Below are 15,690 nucleotides of genomic sequence, written 5' to 3'. Positions count from 1 at the left end.
CTCTCAAAATAAATAAATAAACTTAAAAAATATTTTCATTTTCCTCCTTGGCATACAGGAAAAATACATTTTCCGATTTTTCTTGCAGTTATGCTTGAAGCCACGTGACCAGGTAGTGGCCAATGGAATGCCCAAAATCCCCAAGTATGCTTGCTCACACTCTCTCTCCCCTTTATACATGTGGCTCCTTGAGGAAAACTCTAGGAAGACAAAACCACAGAATGGAAGGAGCCCACATCCTTGAATAGCCATTTGTCAAGGATCGCTTAGGAGAATGTCCAACCTGCATTAAGTTTTGCACTAACGACAGGAATATTTATTGTGCCAAGCCAAAGGTATTGGAGGTGATGTGCTAGAGAAGCTGACTCATGTTACCATTCCTGATTTTCTGATCTTAAAAATTCATCCTCAACATAAAAATCTTTCCATTTTTACACATAAAAACATGAATCAAAATTGCTTTAAAATTTGTATCAGATCACTAAGTAACAATTTTTTAAAGGCTGAAAAGTAGAAGGCTAAAACATAACTCTGTAACTATTGAAACTGCTTTCTAATTTGGTCAGCCATTTGTGCCCATTTCAATTCCTCCAGTGATATTCAAATAGAATTTAAAGGCCTATCCAATAAAGTCTTCCATTGTCTTTGGCAGAATTACGTGAAGGTGGATAAAAACATCAACAGTAATAGTCGTGCCTGAAGCTTATTGCTTTCTCATGTGTGCTATATTAGACCAAAGACCAATGCCTTCAGTTTGTAAAGAGAATGCTGGCATAAAATTTTGGACCTCAAGCTTTTTTTTTTTTGATGTTTATTTATTTTGGGGAGAGAGAGAGAGACAGAGCACGAGAAGGGGAGGGGCAGAGAGAGGGAGACACAGAATCTGAAGCAGGCCCCAGGCTCTGAGCTGTCAGCACAGAGCCTGACACGGGGTTTGAACTCTCAAGCTGCAAGATTATGACCTGAGCTGAAGATGGGCACTTAACCAACTGAGCCACCCAGTTGTCCCAGACCTCAAGCTTTTTAAGTTGGTAATTTAAAATTACATTTTAACTTTTCACATAGGTGTGTGTTTGTATATTTAAATTACATTTTTAAAACCTATGTTACCAAATAGACTAAAACCGTGGATTGTGAGTAACTTGTTCTGCCAGTGTTCCACAAAACAAGCAAACATTTCTGATACATTTTAACTTGATAAAGGAGCCATGTCTTACAATAGGAGTAAATATGAGTAGTCCGTAGTCCGTGATGCTGAACGTCACAGATCACAACTAAGCCAATGGTTCTTGAAATTCGCTTTGATATACAAATGCTTTGGATTACAAGCATGTTTCCGGAACTAATTATCCTTGCAAACCAAGGTTTTACTGTATTTTCATTTTTTCCAACACATTTTACAAATACTATCTGGCTGTTCTAGTTACTTAATCATATCATCTTTTTTAATCTTGTTTTTAATGTTTATTTATTTTTGAGAGAGAGAGAGAAAGCACAAGAGGTGGAGGGGCAGAGAGAAGGGGGAACAGAGGGTCTGAAGCAGGCTCTGCACTGAGGCGGGGCTCATGAACCGTGAGATCATGACCTGAGCCAAAGTCTGATGCTTACCTGACTGAGCCAGCCAGGTGCCCCACTTAATCATATCATCTTAATGAGAATGTTGCCCCTTGTTTACAGTAAGTCATATTTTCCCTTCTCTGCATCAAGTTGTAGTTCTAGAATATCATGAAATGAAAGTAGTGATGTGGGCATTCTCATGTCATTCCTGACATTAATCGGAACTCTCCCAATATTCACATTCTACGTTATACTGACTTTTAGTTTTTATTATTTTATTAATAGTTCATTATTTATTTATTTTTAATATGAAATTTATTGTCAAATTGGTTTCCATACAACACAATTTTTTTTTTTTTTTAATTGGGAATCAATGGAGTACCTGGGTGGCTCAGTTAAGCGTCTGACTTCAGCTCAGGTCATGATCTCACAGTTCCCGAGTTCGAGCCGTGTGTCGGGCTCTGTGCTGACAGCTCAGAGCCTGGAGCCTGCTTCGGATTCTGTGTCTCCCTCTCTCTCTGCCTCTCACCCGCTCGCACTCTCTCAAAAATAAATAAACATTAAAAAATTAAAGTCAGGAGTCAATAGCGTTGATTCATAGAGTCTGCAGCAACCTCAGGTCTCCTTACGTTTAAGTCAACATTCAGAACATTTAGGCCTGCAAGACTGTAATGGTCACATTTGGCACTTAATTACTCAGGAGGATGGGGAGCAGGGAGCACAGTTTGCCTGCACAGTTGTATCAAGTGCTCCTCTTCAGTGGAACCCCTCACACTGCAGAACAGCTCAGGTTCCCGAAGACACTTTACACAGCTGTGAAACTGCTCTGGCTTAACATCCTTAAGCCCCCTCTGAAGCCACTATCTCATCGGCATAGTGTCCAACATCTATCTCTTCACGGGACATACCCAGTTATAAGAACCACTGAACTCAGGTTTGTTCAGTGCTATGGTTTGCTACCAGGTATATTTTGTTCTGTCTAAAGGCAGTTTATCAATCAGGGGTCCATTTTTACCAGCAACATGGCAACAGAGTTCACAAACCACCTTATCAGGTTGCCCGGGAAACGGAGCTAGAAAGTTAACATAAGGTCAAATTCGCACGCAGAAGGGAAAAGGATTTTGTTAACCCTTTACCTACATAGAGGTTTTCTGTCAACTTGATTGTAATGGATTCTTTTAATATGTTAATAGATTATACTTGTAGTCATTTTTTAGGGCTTTTGCATTTACATTTATATCAGTGATGAGCTATGCATATGCATGTTTGTATACATGTGAGAAAGCTATTTTTTCCAGACTGAAACATCAGTGACACCTTAGGAAAATGTGTAAGCACATATATTAGCTCCATAACAGAGTGTGAGTAGTATTGGAATTAATCACTCTTTGAAGGGATGATATACTCTGTGGTGTAACCAGAGCTGCTGGAAAGGCTCTAGACCTTACCCATGATCATTACCTATGGAGGACACAACACACATCCAGATTAAGGGAATATCATTGTAGGAACACCTGCGTGGCTCAATTGGTTGAGCGTCTGACTCTCGATTTCAGCTCGGGTCATGATCCAGGGTTGTGGGATCAAGCTCCATGTGGGGCTCCACACTGAGGGTGGAGCCTGCCTAAGAATCTCTCTCTTTCTTTCTCTCTCTCCCCGCCTCTACCCCTCTCCCCTGTTTGTGAGCGCTAATAAAAACAAAAGTGAATATCATTGTAAAAAATGAAGATGTTAGTGTATTTCACTGCTCCTTGTTGCTTTTATAAGGTATCTTAAGAAAGAGATGAGCTCAGCCAAAAACTGGCTGCTTTGCAAGCAGGAATAGAAAGAAATGAGAATGTCCAGAAATGTGGGGCCTCCTAGGATTGAAACAGACAACTGCTTGGATACCCCCAAACATTAATATCAGTAAAGGGATCTAAACCTGTGGCAAGGATCAGAATAAGGGTGTTACCTTCCCAATCAAATCTATTATTTCAGCTAGCTTCAAGGTGGCTTCCATTAAGAGGAAAGAGTAAGGTATGGATATAAGGAAGCAAAGAAATAAAGCAGGCCTAAGAAAGAGGACTAAAGATTTTGGTTATTGCTGTTGGTACAAGGAACTGACTGGAAACAATTAGATTAGGGTTTTTAAAGAAATCTTGTAGCCACAGAAACCATGAGTCTGCCCTGAGAATATCTGTTTCTGCTAGCTCCTGAAAGCAGCACTCAGACCCTTAAGTTGTACCAGTAGAAAGAGAGCTGTAAGTGATGTAAGAGCCCCCAAGGAAGACACATGCTCCAAGGGTCCCTTCTGATGTGGGTGGCTATGAAAGATGAATGGACAAGGTTGTAGAAGCGGAGGTGAGCTGACTGTCTGACCAAGGCAATTCTTTCACTGCTGGAGCACAGAATCTCCATAATTCCTGCTTAGCTTGGAGTCAAAACTGCAGTGAGTAAGTAGCCGTGTGTTCCTCATCCTTCTCTTTTCTTACCAGTTTTTTTTTTTTAACGTTTATTTTTGAGAGAGAGAGAGTACGCATGTGCATGCACAGAGGAGCAGAGAAAGAGGGAGACAGGATTCCAAGCAGACTCACTGACAGCAGAAAGCCCAGTTCAGGGCCGGAACACGCAAACCGCAAGATCATGACCTGAGCTAAAGTCAGATGCTTACCCAGTTAAGTCACCCGGGCACCCCCTTAATAGGAGTTTTTAAAGCAGTTATCCTGTCCCTATGGCACCACTGTTTATGGGATAGGGGGAGAAAGAGCTTGCTGACAGCGACTATGAGAACCTGATAGAGAAAACACATTTTCTCTACCCTCTGCCTGGACACTACCCCTACCACACATCCTCACTTCATTCGGTCTCTGCTTAAATGTCACCTCCCCAGAGGGGACCAAATCACTCTACTTAAAATCACACCCCATCTCTTACCACCTTACTGTTCCTTTACTCTCTCTTTACACCTTTACCCTCTCTTCATAGCACTTACTCCTCCTTGCTTGTCCCCTTTTATTCCCCACCCCTCCACCCCCCAGTATAAACTTTCTCAGGGCACAACTTGTCTGTTTCCCAGCTGAAGTCCTAGTACCAAGAAATGGCCAGTACATTGTAGGCTCTCAATAAATATTTGTTGGAAAAAAAATAAAAGATGAAACAATTAAGAGCTTCTAATGTCCAAGTGTTTGAAGTTGTGTTTGTTTGGTCCTGTTTTGTTACTTACCTGTATCACATTGTGATCGGTGATAATTATTTGTGAGAACACTGGGATTACTACTTGCAAGGTGACATTATCGGGTAGGAAACCTAACCAAAAAGTTGTCCTCTTGGAAAAGTACAGGTATTGCTAAAAGCAAACTGTTTTCATCTGGTTCTGTCTTGTTTTTAAGACTGAGATAGTGAAATGTCACCCCCATGGGAATTTCACCTTGTTTCTGGAATGGTGGTCATAATTGTAGCATACCAACCAGTTAGACCTTGGAATTCCTGTAGGGTCTCCTCATTCCAGGATTCAATAAAGACTGATATAATTAGCTACTACTTACTCAAGGGAGAAGCTCAAGTTCGCCAGGAAGAATTCAGTTCCATCTGACCCAACATTTAATATTTACTGAAGCCTTGTGCCCTTGCCCTCCTATTTGTTAATGTCTCACAGAACTCAGAGTGGTAGAAAAGCAGTGCATTAAACACATTGCATTACAAGTTACAATATGGGATGCGTGGTGGTGTAATTACACCACAGGAGTCTCAGCCAAGCAAAAAGTCAGAAAAGGCTTCCTGGGTAAATGTCAGCTAAACTTGGACCCAAAGGGCAAGTGGAGAGTATCCAAATGAAGAAGGAAGATGAATGGAGTGTTTTCTAGGCCAAAGAAAAAGATATGGGAAAAAATTTTTAAAGGCATGCTGATGAGGCATTACACATTTTTTTCCAGATATTGTCCTATTTTCACCTGTCATGTCCTTCTTTCCTTCTATCTCTAGCTTTTAGCCTATAGGTTAGCCCCTTCTCAATAACCATCCATTGCTCTGGGGAGGTTTATTTGCAAATCCAATCCAGGAACCAATAAACAAAGAAAACGGCTAAGAAGTAGCCTGGAACAGAGCCTACATTACACTTACAAAAATTTGATTTTCTGCAGAAAAAATATTTTGACTCCTACATTTTTGGACTTCATTAGAAAGATCTGAAATAGATGACACCAAGCTGTTTGCCTAAAATAATGTCCCAAGACTGAACTGGCATGGATATTTCCTGCGATTAAAATAGAAACTTGTTTTGCTAACAGAAAACAACTTGGAAATCAAAGAGTCGTTTAAGTTGAGACCGTTATTTTTCCTTTTCTTGCATAAAAGTCCTGTTTTTATACACACTAAGAAATCAGGATAGTGAGCTCACACTGCCACAGAACTTTCCATTAAAAAACTGAAGTTGGAGAAACCTCAAAAAGAAAATAAAGGTAGAAAAAAGTTTGTAATATGACAAGTTCATTCAACAAACATTTATGAGCACCTAGTACGTGCCAGGCACTGTTCTGGGCACTAAAGAAGAAACTTTCCCTTGAAGAGTTTGCATTCTACCAGAAAGACAGACATACAAACAAGAAATAAATTATACAGGACACCGGAAGGTGAGTGCTATGGAGAAAAGAACAAGGTAGAACAAATCATGGCGCATCCTGAGGGGGCCGATTTGCAGCTTTAAATTAGCAAATTTAAAAGCTGAATTCCTCCAAGAGGTAACTTTTAATCAAAGCCTGAAGTGAGAAATTGAACCATGTAGATATTCAGGCAAAGTATCTGCCAGTCAATGGCCCAAAGGCAGGGGCACGCCTGAGGTGTTCGAGGAACACATGGAAGTCATGGGCTAGGGAAAGAGAGAGAATAGGAGATTAGGCCTGAGAGGTATGAGAGATGGAGTCATTGGGGCAGGGTTTGAGAAGAGGGGTGACTCAAAGGATGTATGTTTTTACGTGCATTTTAGAATGATCGTTGTGTGTTTTCATTTGAACAGTCTTTTAGTACACTATTTTTTACTCTGCAACAGCAGAACAAAGATTGTTTAAAATGGTTTCTAAATGATCTCCCCATGATCATGCACCACAGGCTGCTAAGTAGTAACAGCCCTCCCTCACTGGCCTGCACGTGCCCCTGGAAAGGCAGCCGTTGCTATCGTTCTAACGTGCTCGAAGTTGAGCTGGCAAAGATAGAAAACAGCCTGCACGTTTCTTCTACAAAACTCGACTGGAGAGCCAAACATTTCTTTCGGTTGGTTACAAAATAAAAAAATATGCCTTTGCCAACTCTGCGGGAGAAGCAAACTCCCGGAGTTTGCCTTTGCTAATTTGTCCAAGTCGTGCAGTCGTGCTGTGGTTTCACTCACTGCAGACACTGCTCAGCTCCAGCCCGACAAACCTCTCCAGTCTTGGGCTTCTCCGCCCCCGGCGGAAGCTGCTGCTAGCCCCTGCGGTCACCACCTGTTCAGGCGGAACCCGCGAAGCGCGCACCTTCGCCCCGGGTCTTTTCCCTGCCCGGCTCACCCTTCCCTGCGGAGCGCCCTGCGTTCCCTCGCCCAGGCCGGGCTTGCAACTTTCCTCGCAGCCTGGCGCCTGCCCCACTTGGCTGGCCCTCAACAGACGCTGCTTCCCTCAGCGCTCCAGCTCCCGAGCTTTCCGCGGAGGGGCCAAGCGCCCACACCCCCGGCCCCGGCCTGGGAGGGCGGTGAGGAGGGCGCACGCGCCCACCCCCACCCCCTGCGCCCCACCCCGCGGGCGGCGTAGCTCCCCCTGCAGCACCTCCCCTCGCGGGGAGGGAGCCAGAGGGGGCTCCGGGCGCCGCGCCGCAGACCTGCTCCCGCTGCTCGCCGCGCCGCTCTCTTCCGACAGCTGCAGCAGTCGCCGCGGCGCCCGCAGCTCCTCCCTGGAGCCGAGGGGACGAGCGCGCCTCTCCTCCGCTCCCAGCACCCCCAACCTGTTCCCCGCGCGCAGCGGTGCATTCGCCGCCCGACATGGATTTCCTCCTGGCTCTGGTGCTCGGCTCCTCGCTCTACCTGCAGGCGGCTGCCGAGTTCGACGTGAGGTGGGTTGGGACCCGGGGCGCCCTCTTCTCCTTCCGGCGCTAATTTCGCGCGCGCGGTGCTGGGGTTCCCTCTCCCCGCCCGGCTGCGAGGTCAGAGAGGAGTCTACCCGGCCAGAAGTTGGGCCACCGCACGGCGTCGGCAGGAGGAGAGCCGTCGAACCGCTCTCCAGACCGGTGGCTGCCCGAGGCTGGGGAGGGCGACCCCTTCGAGTCCCGGAACCCAGTCGCGGCTCCCAGCTCCCGGCTCGGGAATCAGGGCTAGGGAAGGAGGAAGGCTGGAGCCCGGCCCCGGGGCTCGGAGGGCGCGGGCTAGCTCCTAAGCCGAGGTGATGCGCAGGACACCTTTGGTCAGGAAACTCTGGCTCGTGATTTAGATTTCCCTACGACCCTTCCGCGGGGAAACTTCCAGGTGCCCGGGCCAGATCCCGGCCTGAAGCTGTCAGAGCCGCTCACACAAAGGGTAGGGGCGAGGAAGCGATTGGGCTTCCAGGGAGGACCCGTTTGCCTCCGCACTTGGCTTGCTTGCGGGAGGAGGACTCGAAATAAGGACTGAAAGGCGGGGAGCGCTACGTGTGTGTTTGTGTATGTGTACGCACGCACACACCGCTCACGAGACCTCGGGCGAGCCGGGCTGCAGCGTGCTCTGACAGGTTCCAACAGCCCCCGGCTCCGTCGCCGCTGTCACTCAGCCGCTCCCCTGGCGGCGGCGCGCGGCGCTCTCTCCCCGCCGCGGGATCCGCTCTGGCGGGTGTGTGTGTTTGTGTGTGTCTGTCGGTCAGGAGGGCGTGCTTGGTTATCCCACCTCCTTGCAATTGTAGACCAGACCCACCCCGAACGCCGAGCGCTGCGGCCGGTGCACAAACCAGGCTGGAGCAGCCGGGAGAGATTTTAACCTGGGTCACACCGCCATCCAGTCTTCCTCTTTCAGAGACCCCCCCCCCCCCCAACCCCTCCTGGTGGCCTTCTGAGCAGCTCCAAAGACAGCCGCACCTGTTTTCCTTGTAATCTTGGAACGAATCAATTCCACGATTGATTGGCTTTCTTGTACCTGGAGGGGAACAGGAACCGAGGAGAACCAGTGGAGCGCTTAGAAGAGCTACCGCTTGTTTACCACCTGGTTGGAGGAAATAGAAAGTTCGAGGTTATTTTGTGCTTTGTGCTCGCGGGCATAAGGGGAGATAAAAGAAACGGGAATTGAAAAGATTAGGAGTGTTTAAGAAAATGTGGGTAGCGGCCAGAGGCTGTTTTATTTTATTAAAGCAATTCTTTGCCCACGTGTTGTGCATTTCTGGCACGCACACATTTGCAATAAGAAATACATCACATGGTTTTGCGTTAAGATTTTTAAGGTAGCTTTAATTTTAAAACAGCCAATTAAAATATTGAGCCTGTGGGAGTAAAAAGTCAGGTGTGAATCTAAAAGAAACGATTTACCAAATAAGGTGTCAAAGTGGAACCTGGTGGATAAATTGGTATCCTTGAAATTGAATACTTTTAGTCCTTATTTACATTAATGAGGAAGATAACAGGGATTGTTGATGCAGGAAAGTTTCAAACCACAGGGACACTTGAGATGTTAGCTACACTTTAAACTCTTCCAGGTTTTATTTAGACTTCTTTTTCTAATACTTCTTTATTTTCTGGGAACATTTTCTGCCAAAGAGTCCTATCTCGAAAAGAGATCTGTTTCATTTGATTTTGAGGACTCCCATCTTTCTGCCCCTTCCCACATCTTCTCCTTTCCAAGGCAGAAAATGTAAGGCAGATTTTTTTTTCTTTCTGCTTTGACATGTCATATTATTTAATACTTTTCAGTTTATGATAAATCAGTCAAAACTGGTTTTCCCCCAAATAACAGGTGTGGGTCTTTGAGGAATCTGTTTTATTTCAAGCTTCAGAAACCACCCTGTGAGTGTCAGCCTTGAGAATTCTTGCTTTTAGCTGATGCTATTTCCATATTACAAAGGATCTTCCCCTCCCTTTCACCATGCTCCTGTGTGTAGTACATATGTTTAACTGTCTGAAATTTGGAACTAGATCACAGCAGAACTATTTTCCTGAGTTTTATCCTTAAATTTCTGCCGGCAGGAAGGAGTTCATAGTAGATTGTTGGGTGTGATTTAAATTCTTTTTTAAAAGTAATACCAGAGGAAATAATTTTTAATTTCAAAAGTATCTTTATTTATTTTGAATCTTTTTGTTTGGTAGGTGGCCCAGGCAAATAGTGTCATCCATTGGCCTGTGTCGTTATGGTGGGAGGATTGACTGCTGCTGGGGCTGGGCCCGCCGGTCCTGGGGACAGTGTCAGCGTGAGTATCCTCTCTGGGAACTTCAGCTCCCTATGGGGTGCGGCTTTCCACCATTATTCATGGCTTCACTCTGCACATCAGTGGGCTCATTACTGAGCAAGACTTGGTGGTGTGGTTCTGACACGGGAGTTTTCAGTTCCTGACTCCTTATCTTGCCTCTTTCAACCGGAGCCAGCTGTACGTAGCAAGGGGCCAGCTTTGTCAGTCACAGAAGAGCCACCTATGATGCTTTAGCATTTGTCCCCAGTATCCCCAGCTCCTGTTTTCTCATCAGGCTTTTTCTTTTCTGTGCTCCAGACTCTGAGATGGAGGTAAGATAATGAGTCTAGACTGTATTTACACTAAACAGTCTCTGAACCTTATAGCACTAATATAATCCTTACCATACTTGTTGTGGAAGGTAGCCTATTTGTAAAGCCTTTTTTTTTTTGAAGTTAGATTGTATTGACTATTCTAAATAGACCACCCACTGTAACAAATAACACCTCTGAAATAGCATAGTTTTTATTTTCTGTAAGTAATCAACATCATGGAATAAGTGCCACATCAGAGTACTGATTTTTTACCTCTTCCATGGATATTTTAATAGTAGAAATGAGAACCACATCATGGAAGTTTGAGAAATTGGTTCCCAGCAACTGTATTGGGATCTCAAAATTGTATTCTATTCCCCTCCAAGAAACTCCACAAATAATCAAGTAAATTTCTGGGCATCTGTCATGTCTGGTGGGATGATGGGAACACAGTTGGATTCCTCATATCCCAGTGCTCAAGAGAAAGGAGCTTAGAGGAATAGAGAAGTGAAGTGAGGAAGGCTGGAGCCAGACAGGGCAGAGCCCTACAGATGTGTTGGCCGTGGGAGGAATAAATTTAAATTCAGGGAAGCTAGGTGTTCCCACAGCTATGTCCATCTTTGAGAATTGTGCATGATATCTGCCCTTAACTTTGCGAAGAAGGAGGGAGAGTAATATTAACAGGTTGACATCTCTGGTTGGAGATGGAAAGGTAAAAGGGGACTAAGGTTTTTCTGTTACCTGCAAGGCACTGGGCTAGACTTTTTGCACTGTTGGGCCATTGCGTCTTTTAATTAAGGGAGATGATGGTAACTCCAGTTTCCAGTAAACAAAAGAACTAGGCAAAGCTGCTGTGCCTGACAGGTTAGTTCTTTTTAAGTTTTTAAACATTTATTCATTTTTGAGAGACAGAGCATGAGCGGGTTTGGGGGGGGGGAGTGCAGAGAGAGAGGGAGACACAGAATCTGAAGCAGGCTTCAGGCTCTGAGCTGTCAGCACAGAGCCCGACATGGGGCTTGAACTCATGAACCGCGAGATCGTGCATGACCTGAGCTGAAGTCGGATGCTTAACCAACTGAGCCACCCAGGCGCCTCTCCACTGGTTAGTTGTTTTTGAGGGAAGATGGTCAAAAAGAAGAATGGTGCCTGGTGGAATAGTCTTCTGCCCATTATACCACAGTGTCAAGAAGCATTTGCACAGCTGGAGGCCACAGGTGTGGAAATTGAAGAGCAATCCGCTTTTGATAATCAAAGCGTGAAGAGAGGATGGGCTCAACACACATACCACACCGTCCCCAAATAAAAAACATGAGTAGTTTCTTTGCGGGAATGCAGGTAATTTCCCCTTTGCTGCCTTAATTGTCAGGATTATTAAAGTGCTTTGGGGTGTGCAGGGTCCCCCAGCCCTACAGAGGACAAGGCTGTTCTGGCAGAGTGCCCCGAGCAATGTGGAGCGCACTGTCCCTGCAGACAGAGTGCCAGAGTGGACGGCCGGCAGAGGCGGAGGAGTCCATGCGCACTCTGCCAGATGTGCTAGAAGAATTCCAAGGAGAAAATTCTTCTGTGTCTCAGAGGTTCATCAACCGTGGAGTTCCCCGGAAAGAGCTTCTAAGAGCTGTTTTGCCTTTTTACATGTAGTTACGTTTTCTCTAGTATACACCAGCTTGGTGATGCTGAATTTAAATGAACGTAAAGACCTTGCACAGTTTCAGTGGCATTACCGAATTTAAACATCCAACATCTGAGGAAGTTCCTAGCAGAGTATTTGTCCCAGCAGAAGTGAGCCACCATTTTATTATTTTCTATACCGTCGTTTTGTTTCTAACAGAGTGTAAAGTGGTGAAGCGTAGTATTTGATAGCATTTATCTTTCTTCCTGTTCCTTGAGAATCTGCGGAAGCTGCTACAATGACATGAGTCAATTATTGAAATGATAATGTTATAAAAATGTATAGATCCTGCACAAATCACAGCCTACCTTAACGGAGAATTGGTGGAAGTTTGAGAGGCAGCATAATGGAGGGGAACGTGGACTCTGGAGCTAGACTCCCTGGGTTTAAATTTCAATTCCACTGCTTATTAGCTGTGTGACCTTGAGCAAGTGATTCGACCTCTCTGTGTTTGAGTACAACACCTCATAGGACCATACCTGAGGTGTAAATGAGTTATTTGTAAAGCACATAAAACAATTCCTGGCACAGAGTAAATACTATGTATGTGTTTGATGAAAGTAAAGAAATATAAAGTAATACTGCTATTCAAACAGTTTTGTTAGATGGGACACACCCATGCTATCAGATTCTTTGTTTTCTAGGCATGATAAATGTATTTTTGCATTTATACTGCCAAAATTTAAAAAATGATTCTAAGATTCTCGGTGATACAATAAAATAAAAAGCCTTTAAATTAAAAAGGGCCAGATGGATCTTTACCATTAATATTATAGATGGCAAACTTGTAAAAAAAAAAAAAAAAACAAAACAACAACAAAAAAACAAATTCAAAGATGGATGTTTCCTTGTGTAAGTTTTGTTTTTCCAGAATCCCAGATGGTCCAAATGTCTCTTGTCAGCTTAGAGTTCCCCCCATCTTTGTTTTGCTATAAACAGGTGGAGGAATGTGGGGGCCAGAGGTCAGCTCAAAGGAAGAAGAGCACCAAAGAGAGGCTTGCTGGGGACAAACAGAAAGCTCCTGATTAGTTTTTAAAGGAAACTTTTAATTTAAAAGAATTAAATGTTTTTGTCACTACATTTATTCAAGGAAAAAAATGCCTTGCTGTTCTTTAAACACTTACACTTGTAGGTAATGGATTACCTACAAAACCTCCAGAGAGCTTCTGGGAAATTTACTGTGAAAAATGTTTTTGCCTTTCTGATCCTTCGATAATTTTAGAGTTCTTACCCATGAGGACCGTTCTCCTTTCCTTATCCAAGGTCCCCTGGTTCTTGTGTTTCTGAATAATTCAGTTAGGAATTTTCCTTCAAATTAGCATAGCAAAGCAAAAGGAAACTATTCTTACCTAGACACAGAACCTCCAGATTTATCCCTTAGAAGATGTGTGGAAGTGGGGGGAAGCCATGCCCTCATTATGTTTCTTATCAGCTCTCACGGTCTAGTTCGGTGACCCTTTGGTGTTTAATCCACTTGGTTGAGCATATGTAAGCCATTTTGACTCTCTTCATGTGAGTCAAATATATGTATTTACATAGAACATGCTGCTTTTCATGTTCACTTGCTACTTTCCTTTACATGGGCTTGTTTGGAGAGGCCAGTTGACTTTGCAGGGTGCTAGTGTTGCTCAGCCTCTGCCCCAGGTCACGGTGTCTAGCCACCAAGCCTCCGTCAGGCAGACTTCTCATCCTTCCCGCAGGGACTGAGGAAGGAAGGATGCTACCCAGACAGGCAGAGGAGCTGTCTTCCTGCTTCCTGCCCGTGCCACCTGACATTCTATCCCAACGTTCCTGCCTGGCTGTGGAAAGTAAGACCTAGTCCAGAAACAGGCAGATTGTGTTTTCACAGTCCTTTTAGAGGGCATACCCTTGCCTTCTCCCTATCCTTTGATTCTTTGTTTTATATTCTTTTAAAGAAGTTTTTATTTAACTTCCAGTTAGTTAACATACAGTGTAATATTTCAGGTGTACAATATAGTGATTCAACACTTCCATACAGTACCTGGTGCTCATCACGACTGGTGCCCTCTTTAATCCCCATCATCTATGTAACCTATCCCTCCACCTACCTTCTTTCTTGACTCTTAAACAGGTATCTACATATTGAGAATTCAAAACTTGACTTCTAATTGTCTTGGGCTTTATCTTCATCGACTGTTGATTGTGACTCTTCATGGTAAAGGGAAATTTTCTTAATCACAACACACTGATAGTTCTATATGTACAGCACACAGCACCTTAATTAGATTTGTCACAAAATACTTGTTTCTTGTTCTGTAATTAATCTATTCCTTCACTTTCCCATCATATTAATGGTATACTTCATTTTAGTGATTTCAACAATTTCTCCTGACAAGTGGAGATCTCTGTACAAAAGATTTCTCAGGGGCTGTGTATTTTATTTAAAACAACCGCGTATGCTGTGGAACCAGCTCTTAAAGCACCAGATGGTTTGGGACACCTGAGTGTCTCTGACTTTTATACCTGGTTAGCTAGTTAACTTTTCTCAGCTGCAGTCTTTTTATTTTACAAGTAGATCTCTCAGATGCGTTGCAGCTCTGAACTCCATCTGAGAGCTTCCTTAAGGCAGAAAGAGTGTGGAGGTTAAATATTGTATTTCTATGTGGTTGTCTTTTGGTTTACTTTACTTAGACATTTGGTTGTATACGTAGCTATGACAGTAGTGTTTCCGTCGAAAGCATTCTTTAGAGGTGTGAAGAAAAATCCAAAATACAAGTTCTGTGTTTCGACAAAGATCGTCAGTTTCTGAGTTCTTTGGCGGTCACTGAGCATTTTGTGGTTTCTGAAGGAAATTACGTGAATTCGGGTGGTTTTGTATCATTTTTCCTTAAAACGAGGCAAAATGCAGATGTTCTGTTATGTTTTTCTGAAGGTTTTTGGAACGATATAAAACCTATACCTAGAGGTTGACTTTATTAGTTCTAAACCTCATTTCTTCCCACCTCCTCCCTGAGGTTAGCAAAGGCTAAAACTGTACAATTGTCCTGGAAAGTGAAACTTTTGAATTCTTATCAACGTTAAATAAATTTATAGGCTAGTGTGACATAGGGACCGAGAAACAGTAATTTATTCTGAAACTATTTTGGAGTTGTCAAATAATTTTGCTGGATAATACATATTACTGGCTAAGGATTGTGGACCACCGGAAAGACTGAAGAGCAAATTGTTAAATTCTTTCTGTACTTCAAATGAAAAGGTTATTAGTTTTAGTAGAGATTTTGATTTAGTCAGTGAAACATTTAGATTTCATATTTCATTTGTTACTTGTATCTAGGTTGAGAAACTTGAAATGGAACGTGATTTATTGATTTTTGTTCCCTATACTGGTTTCCTGTCCTCAGTCACATAATTATATAGATTACACCTTTCTTTGATTATTGAGATTTTGAACATTTTTCTTTGAAATAATCAAGAGTGAATGAGAAATACTGGAATTGGCTTTGAAGGTCACACATAGTGCTCCCCCAAAGAGAGGTTATTCCTAGTGAGTGCCTTTCCATGTTTAGTCAACAGCAATAGCAACCTCCATTGAATGTGAGAGATAAACCTTTTTATGCTCATACAGTCATATGTGCAGGAGAAACTGGGAGTCTCAGGTGGGAGCTGTGTTGAAAATGGCCGGCAGGTCCTGGGTCCAGTTTAATGGAGCTGGGCACACTTCACTATTTTAAAGTTGTTAGCTTCCTCCTCTATTTTGGGGGTGGGTATGCATATTTTTGGTTCTTTGCTTTTGGGTTTTTTGGGGGTTGTTTTGTTTTGTTTTTGTGGTAGGAGTAAAAGCATT

General features: G+C 43.6%; 2 protein-coding genes across 6 annotated transcripts in view; one reads left to right on the top strand and one right to left on the bottom strand.

Annotated features, from left to right (window-relative positions):
• Positions 1–15,690, bottom strand: part of TBCK (TBC1 domain containing kinase) — a 404,858-nt gene that overhangs the window by 33,632 nt on the left and 355,536 nt on the right. The gene's annotated exons all lie outside the window — the stretch shown is intronic.
• Positions 7,386–15,690, top strand: part of NPNT (nephronectin) — an 82,304-nt gene continuing 73,999 nt past the window's right edge. For 4 of the 5 annotated variants that reach the window (XM_027061916.2, XM_027061903.2, XM_027061907.2 and 1 more), the window contains exons 1-2: positions 7,397–7,614; positions 9,823–9,923. In XM_027061916.2, coding sequence (XP_026917717.1) covers positions 7,544–7,614; positions 9,823–9,923 — 172 coding nt within the window. In that variant the 5' untranslated portion in view covers positions 7,397–7,543. Of the gene's footprint in view, positions 7,615–9,822; positions 9,924–15,690 lie in introns of all 5 variants that reach the window. The other variant, XM_027061925.2, reaches the window with a different exon arrangement.

The sequence above is a fragment of the Acinonyx jubatus genome, chromosome B1, assembly GCF_027475565.1.
Source record: "Acinonyx jubatus isolate Ajub_Pintada_27869175 chromosome B1, VMU_Ajub_asm_v1.0, whole genome shotgun sequence".
In the NCBI taxonomy this organism is placed as follows: domain Eukaryota; kingdom Metazoa; phylum Chordata; class Mammalia; order Carnivora; family Felidae; genus Acinonyx; species Acinonyx jubatus.
The sequence above is the reverse complement of the archived record's forward strand: the minus strand, read 5'-3'. Positions and strand labels throughout refer to the sequence as shown.